The sequence below is a fragment of the Hordeum vulgare genome, chromosome 6H (genome assembly GCF_904849725.1).
Source record: "Hordeum vulgare subsp. vulgare chromosome 6H, MorexV3_pseudomolecules_assembly, whole genome shotgun sequence".
Classification (NCBI taxonomy): Eukaryota; Viridiplantae; Streptophyta; class Magnoliopsida; order Poales; family Poaceae; genus Hordeum; species Hordeum vulgare.
In genome coordinates this window covers 535,127,764-535,151,451 of record NC_058523.1, presented here as the reverse complement: position 1 = coordinate 535,151,451, position 23,688 = coordinate 535,127,764, and the positions used below count along the sequence as shown (strand labels likewise).

At 46.4% G+C, this 23,688-nt stretch overlaps 3 protein-coding genes across 3 annotated transcripts; 1 reads left to right on the top strand and 2 right to left on the bottom strand.

Annotated features, from left to right (window-relative positions):
• The first annotated feature begins 17 nt into the window (after positions 1–17).
• On the top strand, positions 18–2,913 carry LOC123401206 (L-type lectin-domain containing receptor kinase SIT2-like). The gene has a single exon (XM_045094940.1). The coding sequence runs from the start codon at positions 274–276 to the stop codon at positions 2,365–2,367; it is 2,094 nt and encodes a 697-aa protein (XP_044950875.1). The 5' UTR covers positions 18–273; the 3' UTR covers positions 2,368–2,913.
• Positions 2,914–5,617: 2,704 nt separating this feature from the next.
• Positions 5,618–8,969, bottom strand: LOC123401209 (U4/U6.U5 small nuclear ribonucleoprotein 27 kDa protein). Its single transcript, XM_045094944.1, has 2 exons — positions 8,240–8,969; positions 5,618–5,708 (listed from the first exon to the last, which is right to left on the bottom strand). Exon 1 carries the CDS (start codon positions 8,871–8,873, stop codon positions 8,244–8,246), a length of 630 nt encoding a protein of 209 aa, XP_044950879.1. The 5' UTR covers positions 8,874–8,969; the 3' UTR covers positions 5,618–5,708; positions 8,240–8,243.
• An 8,686-nt stretch (positions 8,970–17,655) lies between these two features.
• Positions 17,656–21,304, bottom strand: LOC123401208 (probable E3 ubiquitin-protein ligase XBOS32). Its single transcript, XM_045094943.1, has 10 exons — positions 20,607–21,304; positions 20,445–20,504; positions 20,264–20,335; positions 20,006–20,181; positions 19,763–19,923; positions 19,614–19,672; positions 19,479–19,525; positions 19,252–19,392; positions 18,690–18,781; positions 17,656–18,416 (listed from the first exon to the last, which is right to left on the bottom strand). Exons 1-10 carry the CDS (start codon positions 20,799–20,801, stop codon positions 17,941–17,943), a joined length of 1,479 nt encoding a protein of 492 aa, XP_044950878.1. The 5' UTR covers positions 20,802–21,304; the 3' UTR covers positions 17,656–17,940.
• Positions 21,305–23,688: the final 2,384 nt, after the last annotated feature.

Below are 23,688 nucleotides of genomic sequence, written 5' to 3'. Positions count from 1 at the left end.
CTTCCTGCGTCCTAACATAAGTGTCTCAAGTTTAATGCAACTTTGTATTAAAGTTAGTACAAAGTTAAGATAGTTATTTTAGGACGGAGGGAGTACATATATAAATCTCGACCAAAGATCTCTTCTAGTGTGTTTTTTTTAAAAGATGTTCCTCTCCAAAAGTATCGATAGATAATGACCAGCTTATGCATGTTGAAAAATAGCAGCATAGACTTTGAAGGGAGCCATGATGTAATTATAAAAGCACGCTGCTGTGCGTAAACCTTGAGCTTGATGAGCATGCACTCATCCAATCGTGCATGCTTTTTGAGTAGTTCCACCTTCCTAGCCACAAACAGCTTTCCGGCGATGACCAACATGAAGCGGGCGTCATTCCTTCCGCCCCTCCTCCTCCTCCCCCTATTTGGCCTCGCCGTCGCAACCTTTGCCGCCGGCGATGACCGATTCATCTTCTCCGGCTTCACGCAATCCAGCCTAGCCCTCGACGGCAGTGTCGTGGTCACTCAGGGCGGCCTCCTCGACATGTCCAACGGCACAAACAATGTCAAAAGCCACGCTCTTTACCCCGCTCCTTTGCACTTCCGCAATTCATCCGACGGTAAAGTGCAATCTTTCTCGGCGGCCATCGTCTTTTGTATCGTCGGCGCATACCCTGGCGTGAGCGCTAACGGCATGGCCTTCTTCATCGCTCCAAGCAAGAATTTCTCGGACGCGCTGCTGACGCAGTACTTTGGGATCTTGAAACCGAACAACAATGACAACCTCTTTGTCATTGAAATCGACACCTTCCAGAACCCCGACATCCAAGACATCAACGACAACCACATCGGCATCGACATCAACAGTGCTTTGTCCTTGCAATCCCACGCGGCTGGATTCTATGAGGACTCCAATGGTGCCTTCAAGAACCTGACGTTGAATGCCCAAATAGAGCTGCAGCTGTGGGTGGACTATGAGGAGGAAGGAACAAGGATCAATGTGACCTTGGCTCCACTTCATGTGGGAAAACCCTCGAGGCCATTGTTGTCTGCAACCTATGACCTCTCAACCGTGCTCACGGACACGGCGTATATTGGTTTCTCATCCACGGCTGAAATTATGAACACCCGTCATTATGTTCTTGGATGGAGCTTTGGCATGAACAGGCAAGCAGCTCCGTCCATTGACATCTCCAAGCTTCCAAAGGTGCCGCGTCTACGACAAAAGGCCCAGTCCAAGCTCTTGGCGATTATCCTCCCAATAGCCACTGCAGCACTGATCATCTCTATTGGCACCGTTGTCATTCTGACGGTGCGAAGGAGATGGAGGTATATGGAGGTGCGCGAGGATTGGGAGAGCGAGTTCGGTCCACACCGATTCTCATACAAGGATTTATTCCATGCTACTCAAGGATTTAAGAGCATGAACCTAGTTGGAGCAGGAGGGTTCGGAGAGGTATACAAAGGGGTGCTTAAATTGTCCAAGAAGGAGATCGCCGTCAAGAGAATGTCCCATGAGTCAAGACAAGGGATGAAGGAGTTCATCACCGAGGTTGTTAGCATCGGCAAGCTGCGGCATCGCAACCTAGTGCAGCTACTTGGTTATTGCAGGCGGAAAGGTGAACTGATGTTGGTGTATGACTACATGTCAAATGGTAGCCTCGACAGACTTATACACCATCAAGAAGACGGCAAGTCCACCTTAAATTGGGCTCAGAGGTTTCAGGTCATCAAGGGTATTGCTACCGGCTTGCTCTACCTCCACGAGAAGTGGGAGAAAGTCGTGGTCCACCGAGACATCAAGGCAAGCAACGTCCTCCTCGACGATGAAATGAACGGGCGGCTCGGGGACTTTGGCCTCGCGCGGTTATACGATCATGGCGCCGATCCACAGAGCACACACATGGTCGGCACGATGGGGTACCTTGCCCCCGAGCTAGTGCGCACGGGCAAGGCGTCCCCTCGCACCGACGTGTACGCCTTCGGCATGTTTCTTCTTGAAGTTACATGTGGGCAAAAACCTATGAAGCAAGATGCAGAGGGAAACCAGGTTTTCTTGGTGGACTGGGTCCTGGAGCACTGGAACAACCGAATGCTTAGCAAGACGGTGGACGCACGGCTCCAGGGTGACTACGGCGTTGACGAAGCGTGCCTCGTGCAGAAGATAGGACTTTTGTGCCTGCACCCGTTTCCTGGTTCAAGGCCTAGCATGCGGGAGGTCGTGCAGTACCTCGACGGCGAGACCCCGCTGCCGGAGCTGAAGACGACGCAGCTGAGCGTGGACATGCAGGGGTTGATGCAGGACAACGGGTTCAGCACCACCGTCATGTCTTATCCCCAGCTCATGTCCAGCTTCGGCGCAGTGTCCGACCTCTCTGGTGGACGATGATATTCATGGTGTTTATGACTGTTCTCGTCTTGCATGTTCTAGCTTGGCATACAAGTATTATCAATTAGATGCTCACATATCTCTGCACTTATGCTTACTATTATTGGATGGGTTTTTCAGAGGAAATCTTTTTTTTTAGGAATTTGGAGAGGAATCCATCCTCGTGGAAAATGCATGTGATCCTGTTTAAGAAAACATATATTCTATTTCTAAATAGCTACAACCCTTTATAGACATGCAAGTGTGACACATGAGCAACTCATGCATATAAATCATAAATTACATTGTTTTTTCATTACTCTATGCATGCAAGCACCACATCATTAATTCATGCATGTTACTCTTAAGTTATTTTTTGCATTAGATTTTGTATTGATAATATATGTGTTGATCGCATGTATCATACATATCTAGTTCATATTTACATTATTGTTAAAAATGACATTCTTTTTACTGCATTTTTTCTCTTTTTATACTCTTTATATTTCATTTTCATTTGTAAGCTTACATTCACTTTCCATAAGTTACATATGTTTTTTAACAACTTTCATGATTCTTTTAGCAAGTTTCCAGCAGCAACGCGTCGGGCCATCATCTAGTTTATCAAAAAATGAAGGTATTTGCGTGTATACATTGGGTAAATATGTGAGTACTAGTATTTTGTTTTTTGAGGGTAAGTGGTATTAAATTTCCGTGCCCACATCTACTCAATTGTTTTTTAAAGTAAAGTCTTACACACTTTGACCAAATTTATGGAATATTAGTGAAAAACTAATAAATACAATATAAAAAAGTGTCTTATGACATCTCTAACGATATTTATTTCGTATTTGTAAATGTAGAATTTTTTTCTATAAATTTAGTCGAAGTTTATGAATTTTGACTTTTCAAAAGTCTATTGACACTACATTATGAGACGGTGCGAGTGCTATCTTACCACATTGTTCTAAAATTACTATAATTTGTACACTTGCTAAAAAATGTGAACTTTTTATTATGAGTGTAGACGTTTAGTATAGTGCGCGGAGGCAAATGATGAAATCCATTAGGGAAATTGTGATGATGTGCTTAATAAGAGGATATTGTTCCATAATTTTGTTTATTTTCATGCTAAACTTATTATGGATTTCTATGTCACATTTTCATGCTAGTATTTTTTATAAATTCTGAAATTGAAATTATTCCAAAATATTTACATTGTTTGTTGAAATCACCACAGGGTGCAGCTAAGGGGGAAATCGTGTTTTCAATGGCCATGACGGTAAACTGAAGGAAGTGGCAACTTTGTACATAGTGCAGAATTGAAGTGTTAAGGCAAATGTTGAGTGACATTTGAGCACACGCCAATTATTTAGTTGCATAGGTGAAATTCTCCCCGAGTCTTCATGTCTACTATTTTCGCATCAGATGTAACATTTGAACAAAGTTTTAATGTAGGAAGCTCCCAACGTGAGGGGAGGCACCACGCCCCTATCTAGTGACATACTCCCTCCGTCCGAAATTATTTGTCGCACAAATTTATAAAAATAAATGTATCTAGAACTAAAATACATGTAGATGCATTCATTAATGTGACAAATATTTTCGGACAGTGGGAGTATGTATTACTAACATTTATTTTTTTGTCTTGAAGACTGTTCATATCCAAAAGAGCATGTATTTACAATGGATAGATTCTTGATTCGTTGATCACGAAAGAAGGAATGCTAGAGCATAGTTCGATCTGAACCGTTTATCCAAATCTGATTTTTTTTCCAAAAGACAATCCAAATCTGATTCGGTGACATGATAGAAAATAAATTGGCGGCGTATGCATATCCATCCACAGCCATGAATCCTCGCCACCTCTGCAACTGATCAGTCTCCTTGCTTCCTTTTACAGATAGATTCATGACCCTACAACCACACTTGTCCATGATAACCTGTGGGAAACCTCTAGAGCAGGCCATATTTGTCTCCTGTGTACCCATTAACGTGTACCAGATTACAGATTACCTGGACCAAGCCACCCTCCGTGGCCGCCGCTCCGGCCATGCTTTACACAGCCGTAATTGCCACCGTTACCGCCGGCCATGCCACTCAGTTTTCCTCGCCGTGATCTTCAAACCAAAGCACAAGAAAAAGCTGCCTTGCTGCGTTCACCAGCCTTAAACCCAAGCGTTTGACTTTGGGAAAAGCAAACCTTGGCTAGCAAGCACACCATGAAGACGGCGACCCCTTACTATAGTCCTTATATAAACTGGCCTCCTCCGCCATGCCATTGCACAAGAGAGACCACCAGAGGCGAAATCACAATTAAAACCATAGGAAAAATCACAAGAGAGTGAGACCAGAGGCGAAATCCATGGAGGCCACCGCATCGCCGACCCATCTCCTGCAGCATTGCTCCGGCAGCGATGAGCTGGGACGGTCTATGAGGGTGTACTCCGCGGCAACCGGGAAGGTGCCGTTTGGGTGGGAGGACGAGCCAGGGAAGCCCAAGAGCCCGCCGAGGGAGGGCGCCCTCCCACCGTTGTGCCCATCGCCGGCGATGCAGAGCGCACGGCTCACCGATGATAAAGACGGGCGGCGGCGACGACGGAGTCTCAAGCGTCGGGCGGATCAAGGTGGGTTTGAAGGGTGCCTGCCTGTGAAGTTGCAGCTGGGGAGAGCCATTAGGAGGTGGGATATCGTTTGCTTCTTCAGAGGAGAATGATCCTCCAAAGGCAAAACATGTACCCGGAGGAATTTCAAGCATTTCCTGTAAATTAGTCAGCTGTAAGGAATTAACGACTTTCTCTTTTGCCCTAATGTGTTGATTACCCCCGATATAGATCAATCACATTTAACACACCGAAATGGCAAGAATGACAACAAGAAAAAACATGGTTTGCGGAATGATGATACAACAGATACATAGATAAGTGTTAAGATCTTCATAACCGTAATGCTGCAGCCACATTTGCAACCATTACCAAAAAAGTTCCATTCCATGTGGTGCATGCCTGAAAAACATACTAAGAAACACAAATGTAAGCACAGGCAATTAAGAAGCAGTTGAAATGCACAAACATTGCTCTTGACGCTCACCCAATTATGTGCAGAAACATCATGTAAATTTCTAAACCACATTTCCAAAAACACGCCACCAATATCTTTCCCTGGAATGTCGACAGAGCAAATGATGAAAACAAGAACTACATGTCTTAGTCTCCAATGTCTGGCAAAGTAACTAGCCATCAAGGTTATACATGCTTGGTAGACAGTAGAAGCTCAACCCTTGCTATGGCCAGCAAAGAAGTCTAGAAGTCCACTGCAAGTTTGCAATCCAGCAACGAGGTATACTGCATTGATACACCATCCTGCAAAAGGGCATATATTTCAATTAGCTAACCAGAAAATGAACAGTACTCGTTAACAATGTGTGTGTAGTTATAGTACATATCCATGAGTTCAAAAAAAAATCTGAGAGTGAGGTAATTTGTAGGAGTGAAGTAATGCAGCTGCCGCGTGACGGCATGAGACAAGAGTGTCCGTAGCGGTGCTGGTGTTCAACTACTCCCTCCGTCCCAAAATAACTGTCTTGACTTTGTACTAGCTCTAATACAAAATTGTATTAAGCTTAAGACAGTTATTTTGGGACGGAGGGAGTATTTGGTAATTTATTATTGAGACGTTTTGCTAGATAGGTCCTGGTGAAAGTGTTATAGTGAAGCCAAACGGCCTGTTTAGAGGAGGAACAAAGCCCAATACGAGCATGAAGCCTCAAATTGGCTGCTCTGTCTGCTTACTTCGGTACAAACCGAACAATCTCGGTTACTAACCTATGTAACCAAAGGCTGGGCGGTTAGCGATTTTCCTAACCGTGCCAACAATCAGGTACTTGACTAACCCTTTTTTCGGTTCGCTTCGGTATTGGTTTTTGGTTCGGTAACCAAATGCCCAGGCCTAGTCACAAACTGCAAGGCATGGGCAGGGGCCTCGCCGCCTCGGCAGTGAGAAAATGGGCTAGCTTGCGCTCCACTAACTCAGGTAACCTACATTTCAGAAATCAGATCTTCTAAGGTTAATTCGGCTAATCTTGTTAACTGTTTCAGTGTTGTTGAATGTTGATAGTTCCATCAGGGGGCATTCTCGGGAGGTCTATGGCCCATGTGTAATGATGATGTCTAAGTTTAATGTTCATACTTCTAGCTTCTGTGAAATATTAGCATCGGTTGTAAGAACAGCTACTAGGGTAGAGTTTGCGCTAACTTGCATCTACGGTGCTCCCCACCACTGTCAGACTAGTCAGATCTGGGATCAGATTGCCTCTTTTGTGTATGATAACTTAAGCAAGCCTATCTTATGTATGGGAGATCTCAACAACATCCTCTCAATGTTGTAGACAAAAAGCTCTCCTAATGTTTAACATGTACCGTATGTGTGCCTTCTATGACCTTGTTAAGCTGTGTGCCCTAATTGATTTAGTTTTTAGTGGTCCTGCTTATACTTGGACTAACAGGTGTTGCTCCTCAAAACTTACTTATGAACATCTAGACAAGTGATTGGTTAATGCTGAATGGTGTGGCTTCTTCCCTAACACTAATGCTTATAAGCTTCTATCATCATCAGTGATCATACCCCTATTTTGGTGTCTCCTGGGGTTAATTTTCGCAACCAAGCCCAAAAGGAAATTTAAGTTTGAAAATTGGTGGCTTATACAAAAATAGTCTCAGTCTCATCCTAAATCTGTCTGGAGAAGTGTTGCTTACAAGACTTGGGGATTCCTGGTCCCATTAGGATTCTTATCGGACTTTTTTACACGTTTTATATCTGAAATCACATTGTATGAATCTCAACAAAATATGAAAAACTCAATCAGTGTAATAACAGGCTATAAGTACAGAACCGAGTACAGAAAGCAAAAAAACTGAGTTGTGTTCAGGAACAATTATAAAAAGAAAAAGAGTTTTGTTCAGGAATAGATTTATGATAATAAGCTTCAAGATAAGTGAAGGGTTTGCAGACATTAGACATGCTGCCGCGCTATTGCTGTTTTGATGTTGAAAACTTATTTATGAACATAGTTAAAACTTTAAACATCTCATTTCCCAGCTTCAGTAATCATATTTCGCAATTTAATATAACCTTCTCAGTGACAAATAAGTGAAAAGAGCACCATCAACTCCCGGATCTGAAGGACTTTACCAACTACACACCTGATTAGTAGGATTTAACTACAGAGAAACAACAAAATTGTTTTGAAGCTGAATTTTGGAAAGCAGACATGTTTCGTAAACTTTTGACAGGTGAAGCAGACAGTAGGTCAGACCAATAAGCAATGCCATAATGAAGATGGCCTACAAACAGAAAATTGTCAAACTATTAGAAACGTTGGGAATTCAATCAAATAGATGAACAAGAAAAGAACTATGGTGTTAACTTCAAAGTAAATGCCCAAGATGTTGTCTTCTATGGCTCTACAATTTCTAACCCCACTAACCGCATTTGTAAGTACCCAAAAGAGAAGGAAAGTAAGCATTTATACTGTGCACCCCATTCAGCAAAGAGTCAGGAGTACATGATTATATGCTCGCCACTGTCAATTTGAGCTGTGCACTTGTTCTAGCTCAGTTCAACATGCTGCCCTATAAACTTTCCGAGATAAAGAGCTCTCTTTTCTTTGCGGCGGTGAAGTAATGATCTCTAGCACAATAGTGTAATTCAAAATTCATAAACATCGGAATAGATTTAGGATATTTACACTCCACGCATACTCAACAGATCTGCAGTTCATGCTTTTCGCTATTAATCAGAATTGGCGGTAATCTCCAGGCAAGCAAATGCAGAACTGAAATCAACTACAATTGAAACAGAAAAGAGGAAGGAAATCTGAAGTTCTAAACCCTACCTCCTCAGCGGTTGACCTCGGGCGGCAGGGGGCGGTTGAACCCGCCCCTGCGGTTCATGTACTGCCGCGGCTGGCGCTTGGTGACGGCGCGCACGCCGCTGACGTCGGCGCCGGGGACATACTTGCCCTTGGTGGAGTCGAACCCGACGGGGATCCCCATCATCTTCATCATCTCCATCTCCTCGGCGTCCACGTCCCCGTCGCCCACCGGGGCGGCCTCCTCGGCGGCCTTGGGGGCGGAGGGGAGGTCCGGCTTCCTGTCCTCCTTCGGGTCGGCGACGGGCGACCCCTCGCGGCGGCGCTTGTGGCGGCCGGCGTCGGGGGAGCGGGAGCGGTGGGAGTGGGAGTGGGAGCGGCGGCGGCGGGAGCGGTCCCTGTCGGCCGAGGGGGAGGGGGAGCGGGAGCGGGAGCGCTTCCGGGCGCGGCGGTAGTCCCGGTCCCGGTCCCGCTCCTTGTCCTGGCCGCGGTCCCGGTCGCGGTGGCGGTCGACGTCCCGGTCCCGGTCCCGGTCCCGGTCCCGGTGGCTGTCGCGGTGGCGTTCGGCGTCGCGGTGGCCGTCGTGGTCGCGCTCCCGCGGCTGGTCGTAGCCGCCGCGCTCGCGGGGCCTCTCCTTGTCGCGGCGGCGGTCGGACATTTGTTCGGCGAGGAGGAGGGGCGGGTTCGGACGAGGTAGGGTTCCAAAGGGGAAAAGGAAAAAAGAGGGCGGCGTCGCCTGCGGCTGAACTTTGGCAAATTCAGGGGAATTTCATTTTAGCCCCAATTTATTTGGGGCTTTGGTTTTGCTGACTGATTTTTAAATACTAGCAAAAGGGCCCGTGTGTTGCAACGGGACAAAAAAATACCACACGTTTTTAATTTGTTTATAATTATTTTGATTTATTAAAATAATAAGCTAACTAACTAATGTAGTCAGTCCTATCCTATTTTGTTGAGAAATCAACCCGTCCATTGTTAATTTCACCAAATTATAAATCATGCTTAGTCGAAGAAAACGGAGTTGCATTGTGAAAAGGACGTGGATGTCGCCTAGAGGGGGTGAATAGGCGCTTTAAAATAGTTAAGGTTTAGGCTTGAACAAATGCGGAATAAAACTAACGTTTAATATGTCAAGCACAAAACCTACAAACAACTAGGCTCATCTATGTGCACCAACAACTTATGCTAAGCAAGATAAACAACTAAGTGATAGCAAGATATATTACACTAAACAATATGTCTACCACAAAGTAAAGTGCATAAGTAAAGGGTTCGGGTAAGAGATAACCGAGGCACGGGGAGACGATGATGTATCCCGAAGTTCACACCCTTGCGGATGCTAATCTCCGTTAGAGCGGTGTGGAGGCACAATGCTCCCCAAGATGCCACTAAGGCCACCGTAATCTCCTCACGCCCTCGCACAATGCAAGATGCCGTGATTCCACTAAGGGACCCTTGAGGGCGGTCACCGAACCCGTACAAATGGCAACCCTTGGGGGCGGTCACCGAACCCGTACAAATGGCAACCCTTGGGGGCGGTCACCGAACCCGTACACGTGGCAACCCTTGGGGGCGGTTACCGGTACCCGTACAAATTGCTCGGGGCAATCTCCACAACCTAATTGGAGACCCCGACGCTTCTCGGAGCTTCACACCACAATGATTGAGCTCCGAGACACCACCAAGCTTCCAGGACGCCAAAGCATCCACGAAGAACAATATCAAGGGTACTAAGTACCAAAGGTAGTAAGCTTCTCAACTTCTCACTTCCACGTATCACCGTGTAGAACTCAAACCGATGCAACTAATGCAATGGCAAGAACACACGAAGTGGTCAAGTCCCTCACACTCAAATCCCTCCACAACAACAAAAGCTATGGAGAAATATGAGAGGAAGAACAAGGAGCTCACAAAGAACTCCAAGATCAAGATCCAAGGGGTTCCCCTCACATAGAGGAGAAAGTGATTAGTGGAGATGTGGACCTGGATCTCCTCTCTCTTTTCCTTCAAGAACAAGCAAGAATCATTGGAGGGATTGAGAGTAATCAAGCTCTAAGAATGTCAACAATGGAGGTAAAACAAGAGCTCAATGGATAGATCAGACCAAGGGGGAAGAAGACCCCCTTTATATAGTGGGGGACGGAATCAGACCGTTACCCCCACTTTCTGCACGAGCTCCAGCGGTACTACCGCTGGCTGCAGCGGTACTACCGCTGGTACTCCAGCGGTACTACCGCTGGCACTCCAGCGGTACTATCGCCAGCTAGCGGTACTACCGCTGGCACTCCGGCGGTACTACCGCTGGGCCCCTGGTAGTGCAACGGCACTACCACCGCCAAGAAAGTCTTCGCAAAAAGGTCCGTCCACGAACAACCGCTAGGCAGGTGGTGCTAAGCTCCTGGAGCGGTACTACCACTGACCAGGGGCGGTACTACCGCTAGGGCCAGCGGTACTACCGCCAACTCTAGCGGTACTACCGCTAGGTCTAGCGGTACTACCGCTCGCCACTGAAACAGCCATAACTATCGCATACGAGCTCCGAATCGAGCAAACCCAAGCTTGTTGGATTCAGGACGACAAGGGCTATCCAAGGGAAATCTTAAGACCATGCGGTTATGAAAATGCCAAAGATATAGAGATGTGAGTCCTCTATGAATGAAGAACCGACAATAACTCCAACATCGAAAACATCATAGTAGATGCATATGGACTCCGTTTTCGATGAACTCGAGCTTGTCACGAAGATGACCATAAGCTCTAAAACTCACAAAGAGAAACACCAAACAAGAACCAAGAAGTATGATGCAAGGATGCAAATGGTTTGAGCTCTCAACGAATGATACGATCAAGCTACTCACTTGAGAGCCCCCTTGATAGTACAGCAATCTATCCTAAACAGAAAACCTATCAAGGGCAAACCTATACCTTGCACCTCGTCCTCTTGAGCTAGATGATGATGATCTTGGCTTCCTCAAGATGGACCACCTTTCTTGATTGTGTTGGCTTGATGAAGACTAGTTGATTGCTCCCCCATACTCACTATGGGTGAGCCACTCTTCAGCATATCTTCACAAGTCCATTGCCACCACAATGGACGGCAAGCTTCAAGCATGATATCTTCGTGTTGATCCACTTGAACTTGCACATCGCAATCTTGATGACGATCACAACTTGACGTCATATTTCATGGGTTGTATGAGATCTTCCCTTTGACGCAAACCCATGGAATCACACCTAACCCCCACATAGAACTCTCACGAAGATCATGGGTTAGTACACAAATACGTAATGGACAATGCTTACCATACCATGGGATCACTTGATCCCTCTCGGTACATCTTGTACGCTTTGTGTGTTGATCATCTTGATTTGCTCATGGGTTGTATGAGATCTTCCCTTCGACGCAAGCCCATGGAAACACACCTAACCCCCACATAGAACTCTCACGAAGACCATGGGTTAGTACACAAATACGTAATGGACAACGCTTACCATACCATGGGATCACTTGGTCCCTCTCGGTACATCTTGTACGCTTTGTGTGTTGATCATCTTGATTTGCTCATGGGTTGTATGAGATCTTCCCTTTGACGCAAGCCCATGGAAACACACCTAACCCCCACATAGAACTCTCATGAAGACCATGGTTAGTACACAAATACGTAATGGACAATGCTTACCATACCATGGGATCACTTGATCCCTCTCGGTACATCTTGTACGCTTTGTGTGTTGATCATCTTGATTTGCTCATGGGTTGTATGAGATCTTCCCTTTGACGCAAGCCCATGGAAACACACCTAACCCCCACATAGAACTCTCATGAAGACCATGGGTTAGTACACAAATACGTAATGGACAATGCTTACCATACCATGGGATCACTTGATCCCTCTCGGTACATCTTGTACGCTTTGTGTGTTGATCATCTTGATTTACTCTTTGTCTGAGATCTTGATCAACCATGTGTCTCTATGACAAATCCTATAAATGTAACTTAAGGCAACCATTAGTCCATAGGAATTGTCATCAATTACCAAAACCACATATGGAGATATATGCTCTAACACATTGCTAAGAAGTAATAGAGGCACATGACAGATTGACAGTATGAACCACAACTAAGATCAGCTGAATGTGAGCTTCGAGAGAGAGCTACGTGGTGGTTAGTGAAAGGAATTGGCTGGCGTGTGCATGTAAGGCAGTAAGGGCAGCCACAAATCACAAACCCATCGCTTCATCAAAAGTATGAGAGCCGTGACGCTTCCTCGGGTCGCCATGGTTGTCCTCCACCGGCACGCCCTCCTCCTTGCTCTGGTGCTTCTCGTCGGCGCTGCTTCCGATGTCGCGGCGAAGGGGGGCGGCACGGCTCCTCGCCGGCGGCAGCGGGTGGTGGACGTGGGGGTGATCCTGGACAGGACGACATGGGTGGGGAACATGAGTTGGACGTGCATTGAGCTGGCTGTTGAGGACTTCTACGCCGATGCTAGCCACGCCGGCTACCGCACCAGGCTGAAGCTCCACCTCTGGGACACCGGACCCGACGCCGTCGAGGCCGCGTCCGCAGGTACGTAACGTGACCCACTGCACAGCCTCCCCGTTCAAACTGAGCAGGCAGTACTCGCTAGGAAGACGAGCCCATGGGCCAAATGATCTTCTAAAACTATATCGGCCTAATCTTTTTGGTGGGCAGGTCATGGGCCTTGAGCAACTTAAGATCAAACCTAGTTTGCCCCCCGGCCCATCAGTTTGACACGGCGAGTCCATGGCGTCCGGCGGGACTGGCGCGGTTGCCCCTTTTAATTACAGGTTTTTTTTATAAAAATGTCGCGGTGGGTTTTCCGACGGAAGCAATAGCCGCTTTATTATTAGGTATAGATACTGTATTAATCTCCTTTCCTAATTACAAAAGCAGGTCATGTCGTCCGCTTGTCCTTTGGCTCTCATAGCGTTATTGGAATTGTCTCACGCCTCCCCGACATATCCTATCCCCCGATGCTATCGCCTCAACCCCCCCCCCCCTCCCCATCCCACGTCGTCATACACACAGAATGAACCCTAGCCTCTGGTGATGGTGACGCCTCCCACCCCTTGCCATACACGCAGAATGAACCCTGGTCAAGGTTAGGACGATGCAAACTTCATGATCAATCTACAAGTCGCAGTTCCCCACACCCCATTAGAGGCGGAAAGCACCTCGTGGCGAGGAGAACCGACGTAATGTTTGGACTTCATGAGAGAAACATTTTTTTTGTAATTTCAACCAAACCCAAATCCTAACCCTGATATAATATATGCTGGAAATATTTGTACTAAGCTCATGTCGGTATCCATATCCTTATCACCTATCTGGAGTGAACTCAACCACACCATCTCCGACATTAAAGATTGTCTTCATGGTTTCTATAAACTAAATACAAATGTGAAACGAGGAAATGTTTTGATAAAACAGATGATGATTTAGCAAAAAAATGAAAACATGATATTTGAATTCCTTTCTAAAGGCATCACACTCATTGGATCCATGCCACCCCATATCGGTAACCTCTGCTTCCTTTTCATCCTCGACCTCACCCAAAATAACCTCACGGGTTCCATTCCAGTAGAGCTTGGTAGGCTACATCGCCTCACATATCTTGGTCTCACAGGAAATAGGCTGACAAATTCTAAACCCACCGCCTTAGGAAACCTTACGAGGCTTGGAACTTCTTCTGGCTTGATACCATCGGGATTAGGCCGTCTGCAAGAACTATCATTTTTGTATCTTGGAGTCAATTGGTTGATGGGTAAAATTCCAGCTTCCATTGGTAACTTATCAAAATTGTCTTAACTGGATTTGCAAGAAAATCAGTTGTCCGGCCCAGTGCCAACAACACTTGCTGAAAATGCAGCCATGTACCATCTTGATTTATCACATAACATTTTAGAGAGTACCCTCAACTTCTTGCCAGACCTTGCTAGGCAGCTCCAAGCCCGTTGTCCTACAAGATAATTCTTTCACGGATTTCCTCCCTGCCCACTTGGGAAATCCCACTTCACGATTAGTCACTTTTGGTGCGGGTTATAACAAGTTAATAGGTGGACTTCCAGTAGCAATTTCAAACATAAGCAATCTTGAACGGATAGAACTAGCAACAACCTATTCACCAAGCCAATCCCAAAATCTATAGCCATGTTGGAAAATCGCGTGCTTCTCAATCTCTCCGTCAATAATATGGTAGGATGTAGACCAACACAAATGGGCATGCTCGCAAGTCTACAAGGGTTGTTTCTCCAGTCAAACAAGTTCTCATGATCAATACCAAATAATTTTGGTAATCTTAGTTTGTTAGAAAACATTAACTTGTTAAATAACCAACTAAGTTCAACGATAGCCACGAGACTTTGCAACCTAGATAAACTTATCGTACTAAACTTTTCTCACAATTCATTTATTGGTGCACTACCCACTCATACTTCGCGTCAAAAACAAATATATCAAATGGACCTTTCCTCCAACTTTTTGGTAGGAAGAATCACATAAAACATTTGGACAAATCAATATGCTAGCCTACCTAAATCTATCTCCTAACTCATTCAAAGGCTTAATTCCAGGACATCTCTAAAAACTAGAAGGCTTAACATCATTAGACCTCCCATTTAACAATCTCTCGTGTACCATCCCCATGTTCCTTGCCAACTTCACTTACTTGACTACCTTGAACCTCTCATTCAATAGGCTAGAAGGGCAAAATACCCGAGGGGGGTATTTTCTCAAATCTCACATCGAAATCTTTGATTGGGAATCCTGAGTTATGTGGTGCATCACGCCTAGGATATTCGCCATGTCTTGAAATACCACGCTCAAGTAATAGACACTTGCTGCGATTTCTACTCCCAACACTGACAGTAGTAGTTGGTGCCATCGCTATTTGTGTATACATGTGGTTCAGAAAGAAACTTAAGAAGGGAGAGGGCAACACTTCTATTGATCCACTTGATGTCATAGGGCATGAGATAGTCTCCTATCATGAGCTCATTCGTGCCGCAAATAGTTTTAGTGAAGACAATATCTTGGGATCGGGAAGCTTTGGAAAGGTCTTCAAGGACCAACTGGGTAGTGGCTTGATGGTCGCGATAAAAGTGCTTGACATGCAACCGGAGCACGCAATCCAAAGTTTTGATTCCGAGTATCATTACTTCGCATGGTGCGACACCGCAACCCGGTAAAGATACCCAACACATGTTCCAACGTTGATTTTAAAGCACTAGTGCTTCCATACATGCCAAATGGCAACTTAGATATGCTCCTACACCATCCTCACAGCTCACAACGATGGCAATGGAGTACCTCCATCACGCTCGCAACGAGCTGATCTTGCACTGTGACCTGAAGCCCAGCAACGTGTTGTTTCACAAGGAGAAGGCGGCGCACGCAGCGGACTTTGGCATTGCAAGGTTGGTTCTAGATGACAACTCGACGACACTTGCAAGCATAACCGAAACAGTTGAGTACATGGCACCAGATACCTAATTACCTACCTCTTGTTATCCTATTCACCAAAGTATACATTATATATCCACCTGGACCCATATTGTTGAGTGACTATGCTTGAATTCCCATTAACGGCTTTGTTGAGCAGAGTACGGGTCTCTCGGAAAAGCATCACGCACTAGTAGAAAATGGGTCTTTCGGCCAGAGCACAAAAACACATTAGCCCCGGTTCAAACCAAGACCGGGACCAATGCCAGGTTCAGTTTGCTAGGGCATTGGTCCCGGTTCGGTTCACCTCTTTAATCCCAGTTTGGGGCAAAAACCGGGACTAAAGATCCAACGACTGCCACGTGGCGTGCCGCGGGGCTATTAGTCCCGGTTTAGACAAAAACCGGGACTAAAGTGTTGCATATATAAACCCTCGCCCCTGCACACCCTTTCCTCTGTTTTTTGGCTATTGAAGTGTGCCCATGCCATGCTCTTGCCACTCTAGTTCATACACATGAGGTGTTCGATGAAATGCCCGAACCACACTACTTAAGCTTTCTCCTCTCCAAGCTCCATTTTCCTCAATATTTATCTAGGTTTGGCCGTGCACCAACTGCACAAGTATTTTAAAAGGTTATCTACTTCATTCTTTCATCTGTCATTGCTAGTTTAGCTCATTTCAAATGCTCAAATTAACTTCTTAGAGTCTCCACATGTGTAGGACGTTGTCCCGTGTCCGTCCTCACCGTTGTCGATCGCCCCGCGGCGATCTCGTCGTGAGCACCACCGTGGTGAGCCTCTTGTTCTTATCTTTTAAAAAAAAAGTGTAACAAAGTTGCATATATGTCAAGGAAGAATACTATTGCCATTTGACGGAAATGATATAGTGTAAAAAAGATGCATATATATGCATGTAACTCGTGTCTACATTTTGTAAATATGTTCGACAAAGCACGACAGATGAGATTACGTAATATATTCATGACGATGTGCAATATAGTTGTTCCTTTATTGTTGTGTATGTACCATCCAATTTAGTGTAAAACAAGAATTAAAAAATGTCCAAAACAAATAAATGAGAAAATAGGGGGCAGCAAAATAGCCCCATACAATTTAGTGCAAAACTCTAAACCTAAAAATTGCTAAAAAAACCCGAAGAAACCTAGCATTAGTCCCGGTTTCCAACCGAACCGGGGCTAAAAGCCCTTTTTTAACTAATGACGGAAGTGCGACGTGTTCATCTACGGAATGGTTTGCTCTGCTCCAGCCGCTCGGCCGACCAGGGGATGACGATGCGCGATGTGGCCGTGCCGCTGAAAAAGATCAAAGCCTGGTACGCCAAACGGATGGCAGCAACGATGCCGTGTAGTGTTGCACAGTGATCGTTCTCCCTCGCTTTGCACGCCTTGTTACATGGGCTCATGCGCTGTGGCCACCGGCGCTCCAGCCATTCACAGCGTCGCAGCCCGACCGTCGTGTCCGGACGTGCACGCCGCTCATAAAATATGCAAAAGTGGCCTGAGAAATATAAAAACTTCTGTAGACAAAGTTCCTGCAGCCAGGTTTCCATCATGCGAACCACCTCGGCCAAATCAGCTCAGCGGGGCAACGCCATCATTTCCCTCCAACTGTAATGTCGGAGCACTATTCTAATCTAATCACAAGGCAAAGATCTCTTCTCTTCTGGTTCTGGGGCAGCGGTACGGCAATCTCCAATGAACTCTTCTTGACGATTGGCAACAGCAGCAGGAAAGCACGGCAACAATCATAAACAAGTGCTGCAGCAGTACGTGCGGCGCAGCACATGGAGACGGAGAGGAGCTAGGGACAGTCATCAGAGAGCCACCAAAAGCACAAACGCACGCACACGACATGCAGGGCTGTACCAGCTCCGACCAGCGCCGCCCGCACCACCCTTTGTGCCGGCCACTCACAGGCGTTCGACCACCGGTTCAAACAAACAAAAGCGACGCCGGCGTTCAAAAAAGCAAAGCAATGCCACTGCATTCCAATCGCTGGCCCAAAAAACACAAGGTTATTTACAAAACCCAGGTATGTAGGTAGGAATAGTTCCATTTCCCATATGTTGCTACTGACATAGACACCAACAGGGGAGGGGATTCCGACCGCCCCGCCCCGCCCCGCCCCGCCGAGGTAAAAATAGATAGGAGGGGGGCAGCCAGCCAAACTAACAGGCAAAATATGACACCCTTTCAGAAGAAAAACAGGCGCAAAAATGACAGACGGAATCCGATGAGGTTCATCAGCTGCTGGTGGCGACGATTGGGCTGAACGTCACAGGCCACGCCCCTCTCCTGTTGGTCTCGCCATGGGACGCCGACCGGTTGAGGCTCGACCCGAACCGCGAGCACCGGATCAGGCACGGGTTGGTGTCCATGGCGCCCATGCAGAACGACGGGTTCAGCTTCATCGCCTGGCAGCTCAGGGACCGGAACGACGACGACCCCATCGGCGGCATGCGCACGCCACTGCCGCAATGGAACTCGGTGCCCCCCGGGGCGGCCGAGTCGGAGCTCACCGCCGGGCACGTCGCGCAGAACGACAGCGAGAGGCTGTTCCGAGGCAGCTCCCTCTTCGGGCTTGTGCCAGGGAGCGCCACGAAGGAGATGATCGGGTGCCGGCAGAGCGGGCACGGTATTGCGCCCGCGGGGTTCGCCGACGTGTAGCTGGTCGAGCATAGGTATAGGGCGCATCTCGTGCAGAACTCATGCTTGCATCCTGCACAGGTGAAAAGGCTGGCAGTTATTGACCGAAAGCAAGATACAACTTCCTTGCTTTTTGTGCTCCCTGCGGTTGTTGAGTTACCAAGTGGATATGTGCCAGAACATAAAGTGTGAGCTGATTGATGGACTTCATATGGCACTCATGCTAGTACTACTTCGATAGTTTCATGTCCTTTTGTGAAAGATCAGATTATTTACAGTAAACCGACAGTTTGCTTAAAGTACAATAGCATGTGATGTGAGTAAAATGTAATATTTCACTGCGTACCTTCTGCAGCAACAGAGCAGCTCCCATCTAAGCAGACAGCACATGGGTCAATACATACAGGTGACTTGTTTAGGTACCTCCAACCACACTCCCTACAAAGCAAATAGCCACCAAACCATCAGATGTTACCACTAACCACAATAAACACTGGACAGTAGTTTAATATGTGTGTGTTAAAAAATAGAAGCCACAATCTTCATGTTTCCAGGGTTAGGGACAACATAGTGGTCTGATCATCATACTATAAGAGACCAATAATTATGCAAGTCAATAATACATATATGAATAGCAACAGATGACAACTTATATGGAATAATGTTCAATTCTCTATTACATTTTTTCAAACGCAGACTACAGAAGAGGGAAGATAACCTATCTAGCAGCAGACTTTCTAGTTTTCGATAGTGGAGATATTGTCCCCGGCCTTCTCAACTGAAGATACGGACAGCGTCAAAAACTTATTGCATACTTTTTTTAGAGCTAAACAAACTCAATTTGCACATGAGCAGGCCAACTGGAAAGCAGAAAGTTCAGCCTTTCGCAAGATTTAGTACACACTGACCTGGCAATGCTCATGATACTCATAAGTGGGAGGCACAAATATGGAGAAGGAAGAGTACGTATTTGACCCCCTGGTTCATTACTCAAAATTTCCTCGATAGAGTTTCTATGCCATGAATGAGCTACCATTAACGGGGTCGAGCTGCATAAGGCAAATGAACAACCAAATTATAACGAGGACGAAAACAATGACAGTTCTTTGTAGGTATCAGGAATTCGAAATCATACCCACTGGCATTTTTGGCAGCAAGGTTGGCTCCTCGAGCAATAAGAAGCTGCATTCAACAATGTATGGTTAGCGGATGTTGAGAAAATGGCCATACATTTAAACAGCAAAATTGCCTTCAGATTAGCAGAACATACTTGACAACATACAGCATTTCCACCACAAGCAGCATAATGAAGTGGGGTGCTACCTGATCCTGTCAGATGAAAGCAAAGGAACTTATAAGTTATAACACCATCATATCTGCATCAAAGCATAAAGCTGAAAAAAAACAGTTGCAAAATACCTAGAAGGTCGATAGTTGTTCCATCTTCAATGGTGACCTCAGAAACTGACGCTCCCAGGTCCAACAACAACTGTACACACTCTACATGGCCGTTTAACGCTGCCATATGAAGTGGGGTTAGGCCTCCATCTGCCTTCCAGTTTACCATCTTGACCAAACCACTGCCAAGACAGGCATATCACTACAAGATTCGTTTATAAGAAATACTCCTAAAATGAGAAACAAGCAATGGACCCAACATACTCATCATCAAAATCAGCATCTGAAACTTCTTCAGACGATCTGTGCTTCGTCTGGTTTAAGAAGTTTGGGATGCTTGGCACATAATCTGCAAGCACAAGACGAAGGCACCGGGCATGACCATGCAGTGCAGCAAAATGGATAGCAGTCCCGCCATTCAAATAATCTGTCCTGTGGATCTGAAAGACATTTCGCCGCCTCAGGACTACATATCCAAGCAGTAAAAAGAATCGGAGTGAACAATCAAAGCAAAATGCTCACATTTGCATTGAAGAGCATCAGTGTCTGAACAACCTCCCAGTGGCCATATTGGCAGGCTTGCATTAGAGCAGTCTACACATAATCAGAAACATACAGGCCTCAGTACAGGTTACCGACCGACTTCATCTCTGATGTCGAACTGAAAATTACAAATATGCAGCATAGCAGAGATTGAGTTTACCTGCCCCCTATAATTCCTGAGGTTGATCTCCACACCGGATTCGAGCAACAGAGAAACAATCTAGACATGGCACCAACAACATTCAAATGTGAGTGCAGTTCCTTTGCCCAACCAATACAAATGTCAACATTTTAGCCGGTCTGGGAGACAAAATGGCATTACCTCATGGTGACCCTGCGCCGCGGCGTAGTGCAGGGGCGAGTTGCGGCCGCCGAATGTGGAGTAGCGAGCGAGCCGGGGGTTGTACTCGAGGAGCGCGCGCGCCTCCTGCAGGTCGCCGTCCCGGGCAGCGGAGACGAGGCGCTCGCCGGAGGCCGAGCACCCGAAGGAGTTGCCCACCAGGCTGAGGAACCCCATGGATGCCCAAAGACGACGCCTTCACGGCACAACACCCTCCCTCCCTCGAGCCCACGGGGAGAACCCGTATCAAATGCCCCGGAATTCCTCAGAAATTAGGGGGGCACCGTTGGGGAAAGACGGCAAGAACCCGCCGTCCCCAAGAACCGCCGGGGTCGCTGGTCCCGATCGAGGCGAGCGGGACCGAGACCGGCAATTCCCCTCCGAATCAGCCCCGAATCCCGGCAAGAAAAGCAAGGGGCCGGAGGGGGGATCACAGGCGCCCGCCGCCTCGAATCCTCCGAGCTCCCGCCCGCCCGCGATTCCAGCGACGGGGGGGATGGCAGGATGTGGGGAATCTCGGGCGGGCGATTTGCACGAACGCGGGCTCGCAATTCGGCGAGGGCGAGGCAGGTGGACGGAATAAATGATGATCTGATGGAGACGGCGACGTCGAGATGGAGATGCAGAGGGTGGTGGTGGTGGCGGTGGCAGAGAAATCTCCACGGCACGTCCCTCTCCGGCGTAGTACAAAAACTTTATATCGGTTTTGGAAAAACGGAACAGCAACCAATCAACGGGCGATAATGACTTGGATTTAAATCACCAGATGGCGACTCTAACTTCTAAACAAAAAGGATAAGACATGGCTAGGGAGGTGTCAATGCTTTTGCTTTACCTTTTCCAACCTGCAAGATGGATAGTTGTTGGTGACAAAGCTCACATCTGGTGTATCCCCTGTTGTTTACTTGTGTTTATCCATCATGGATTTGCTTTTCTTTGGTTTTTGGGAGAGATGCGTTTGCGAGTATTAGATAATCGCCCCCTTGTAATTTATAGACGCGGTCCGCGGTAGCCTCCCGCCCTGTTGATTGGCTGTAAATAATAATTACCGATAACGCTAGCTTGATCAAGGACAGAGGGAGAAGGCCACGTCAGGGTGGTTTATTTGCTACGAGGTATATCTCATTGTATTTTAGAATGCAATTAATGTCAACCTCGCGTGCAATAGATTGCAAATAAGGCGTATCGGTAACGCTACGTCAACCAATGACCGAAAGAGAAGACCGCGTCGGTGTGGTTATTTGGTACTAAATATACCCCCACCAAATTTTGGAATACAATCAATGTCAACGCCATGCATGACACATCAATGAATCACAACGTGGCGGTGCCGACACCGCGACAAGACCCGCATAGGTGATCTCGACGGAGTGGTTGCGATCGTGGAGCACAGTCATCTCCAGCACAAGAGTGGCGACACTACTTTAAAACACGGTTGACGCCTACCTTGCACACTATTGAATTGCAAAGTAGAAGTGTCAGCTAGAAACCGAGAGAGAAGACCTCATCGACGTGTTTATTTGTTAGTAGTTGTTAGCCACTGTCATTTTGACGTTCGGGGAAACTCCTATACAAGTGTGGTTATGGATGCAAGCTCCACAACAATGGCGGATGTGTGTGCCATTCCACTTCCTAAAGACATAGTAGAGGAACTTCACTCGTATCCTTGTTGTGATTCACTCTCCTCAATGACGGTGTTGATGGGGGATGGGCGGCGCCACCGCCAGGGATCGTAGAGCTGTCATTTTCCATGCCTCGTTGTTCATATGTGGACTTTGACATTGGCTCTTTGTTTTTCTAGCCAAGCTCATATGTGCCCGGTGGTTTTGGGTGATGGCAATGTAGCGAGTTTCGTGCTCTTGGGGCAGTCTCGGTTGATCCACACCCTTTGGAGGCATGGATATCCAAACCTTAGTTTGCAAAGTGCTCCACGTTGTCCCTATGGCGAAGCTCATGGTCAAGGTTCATGTTGTATTTGGTGGAACCGCAATTTTGCAAGACCCTTCAATGGCGTTAGTACATTACCTCGCGACGATGGCATGAGATTGTCCGATTAGAGATGTGTTTGCACTATTGTCTCAATGGAGTAAGGCCCTTTTACATTGCCTACAACAGTCGTTGTCTTGCATCTTGCATCTCCCCCTGATAGACTCCTAATGTATGGCGGATAAGCAAGCTTGTGGTGTTGTAATTTGCAATGTCTCGGCTCATGATGCCCTCCAACAATGCAAATGACACTTCTCATCGTACGTCTTGTGGCAGTCTCCTTGTCGATGGTCATCGAGAATTCTAACCCTATAGAGCCTCATCCCATGTCGTCTTTTTCGTTTATTTTTAAAAAATGACTTTTCATATTTGTTGTAAGCTTTTGGCGTTCAAAGTACTTCATGTACCATGACAAAAAATCATCTACAAGGAGGGTTAGGAGCCTAATATTGTATTACTTTTGAGCAATTTTATTTAGGTGCTGATACCCCCCCCCCCCTCCTCGTGTTGTGGTGATTCTTCAACAAAATTGGTGAATGTAGCCTTACACAACAGTGATATTACAACACGAAAGCACCGGTTATGTGGTGATGACTGCATGGCCGAGAGAAGATTGCAAAGCATAGTTACTAATGACGTGGAAGGGTGGTGCTAAACATGCATGAAGCTAGGGAAGAATACATTTCGGAGTTGACGGTTAGAATTTGGTTGGTGTTAGGTTATAAGTGTCCACTTGAACCCCATGGGATTTTCCTAGTATATTTCATAGGAAATTTATATGAATTTGAACTCTTGGAGAATCATATGCTTCCATCAACAAAACAATTGTGAAATTCCTTTATTTTGCAATTGCACAAGATTAAAATGCACAGGCATAGCAACCAACCGCTTTTTCATTTTCCTCTCCTATGAATTAAAAGCAGCAGTCTCCTTGGATTATGAAAATCGATGTATCACAACACAACTTTGTTGTAAATGTAGGGTCTTTATAATTCGAAGAATTCCATACGATTTTTGGAGCATAGAATCCTTGAGAATTTTTTTTCTAAGGAATAATCCTGTGTAACACTAACTCCCT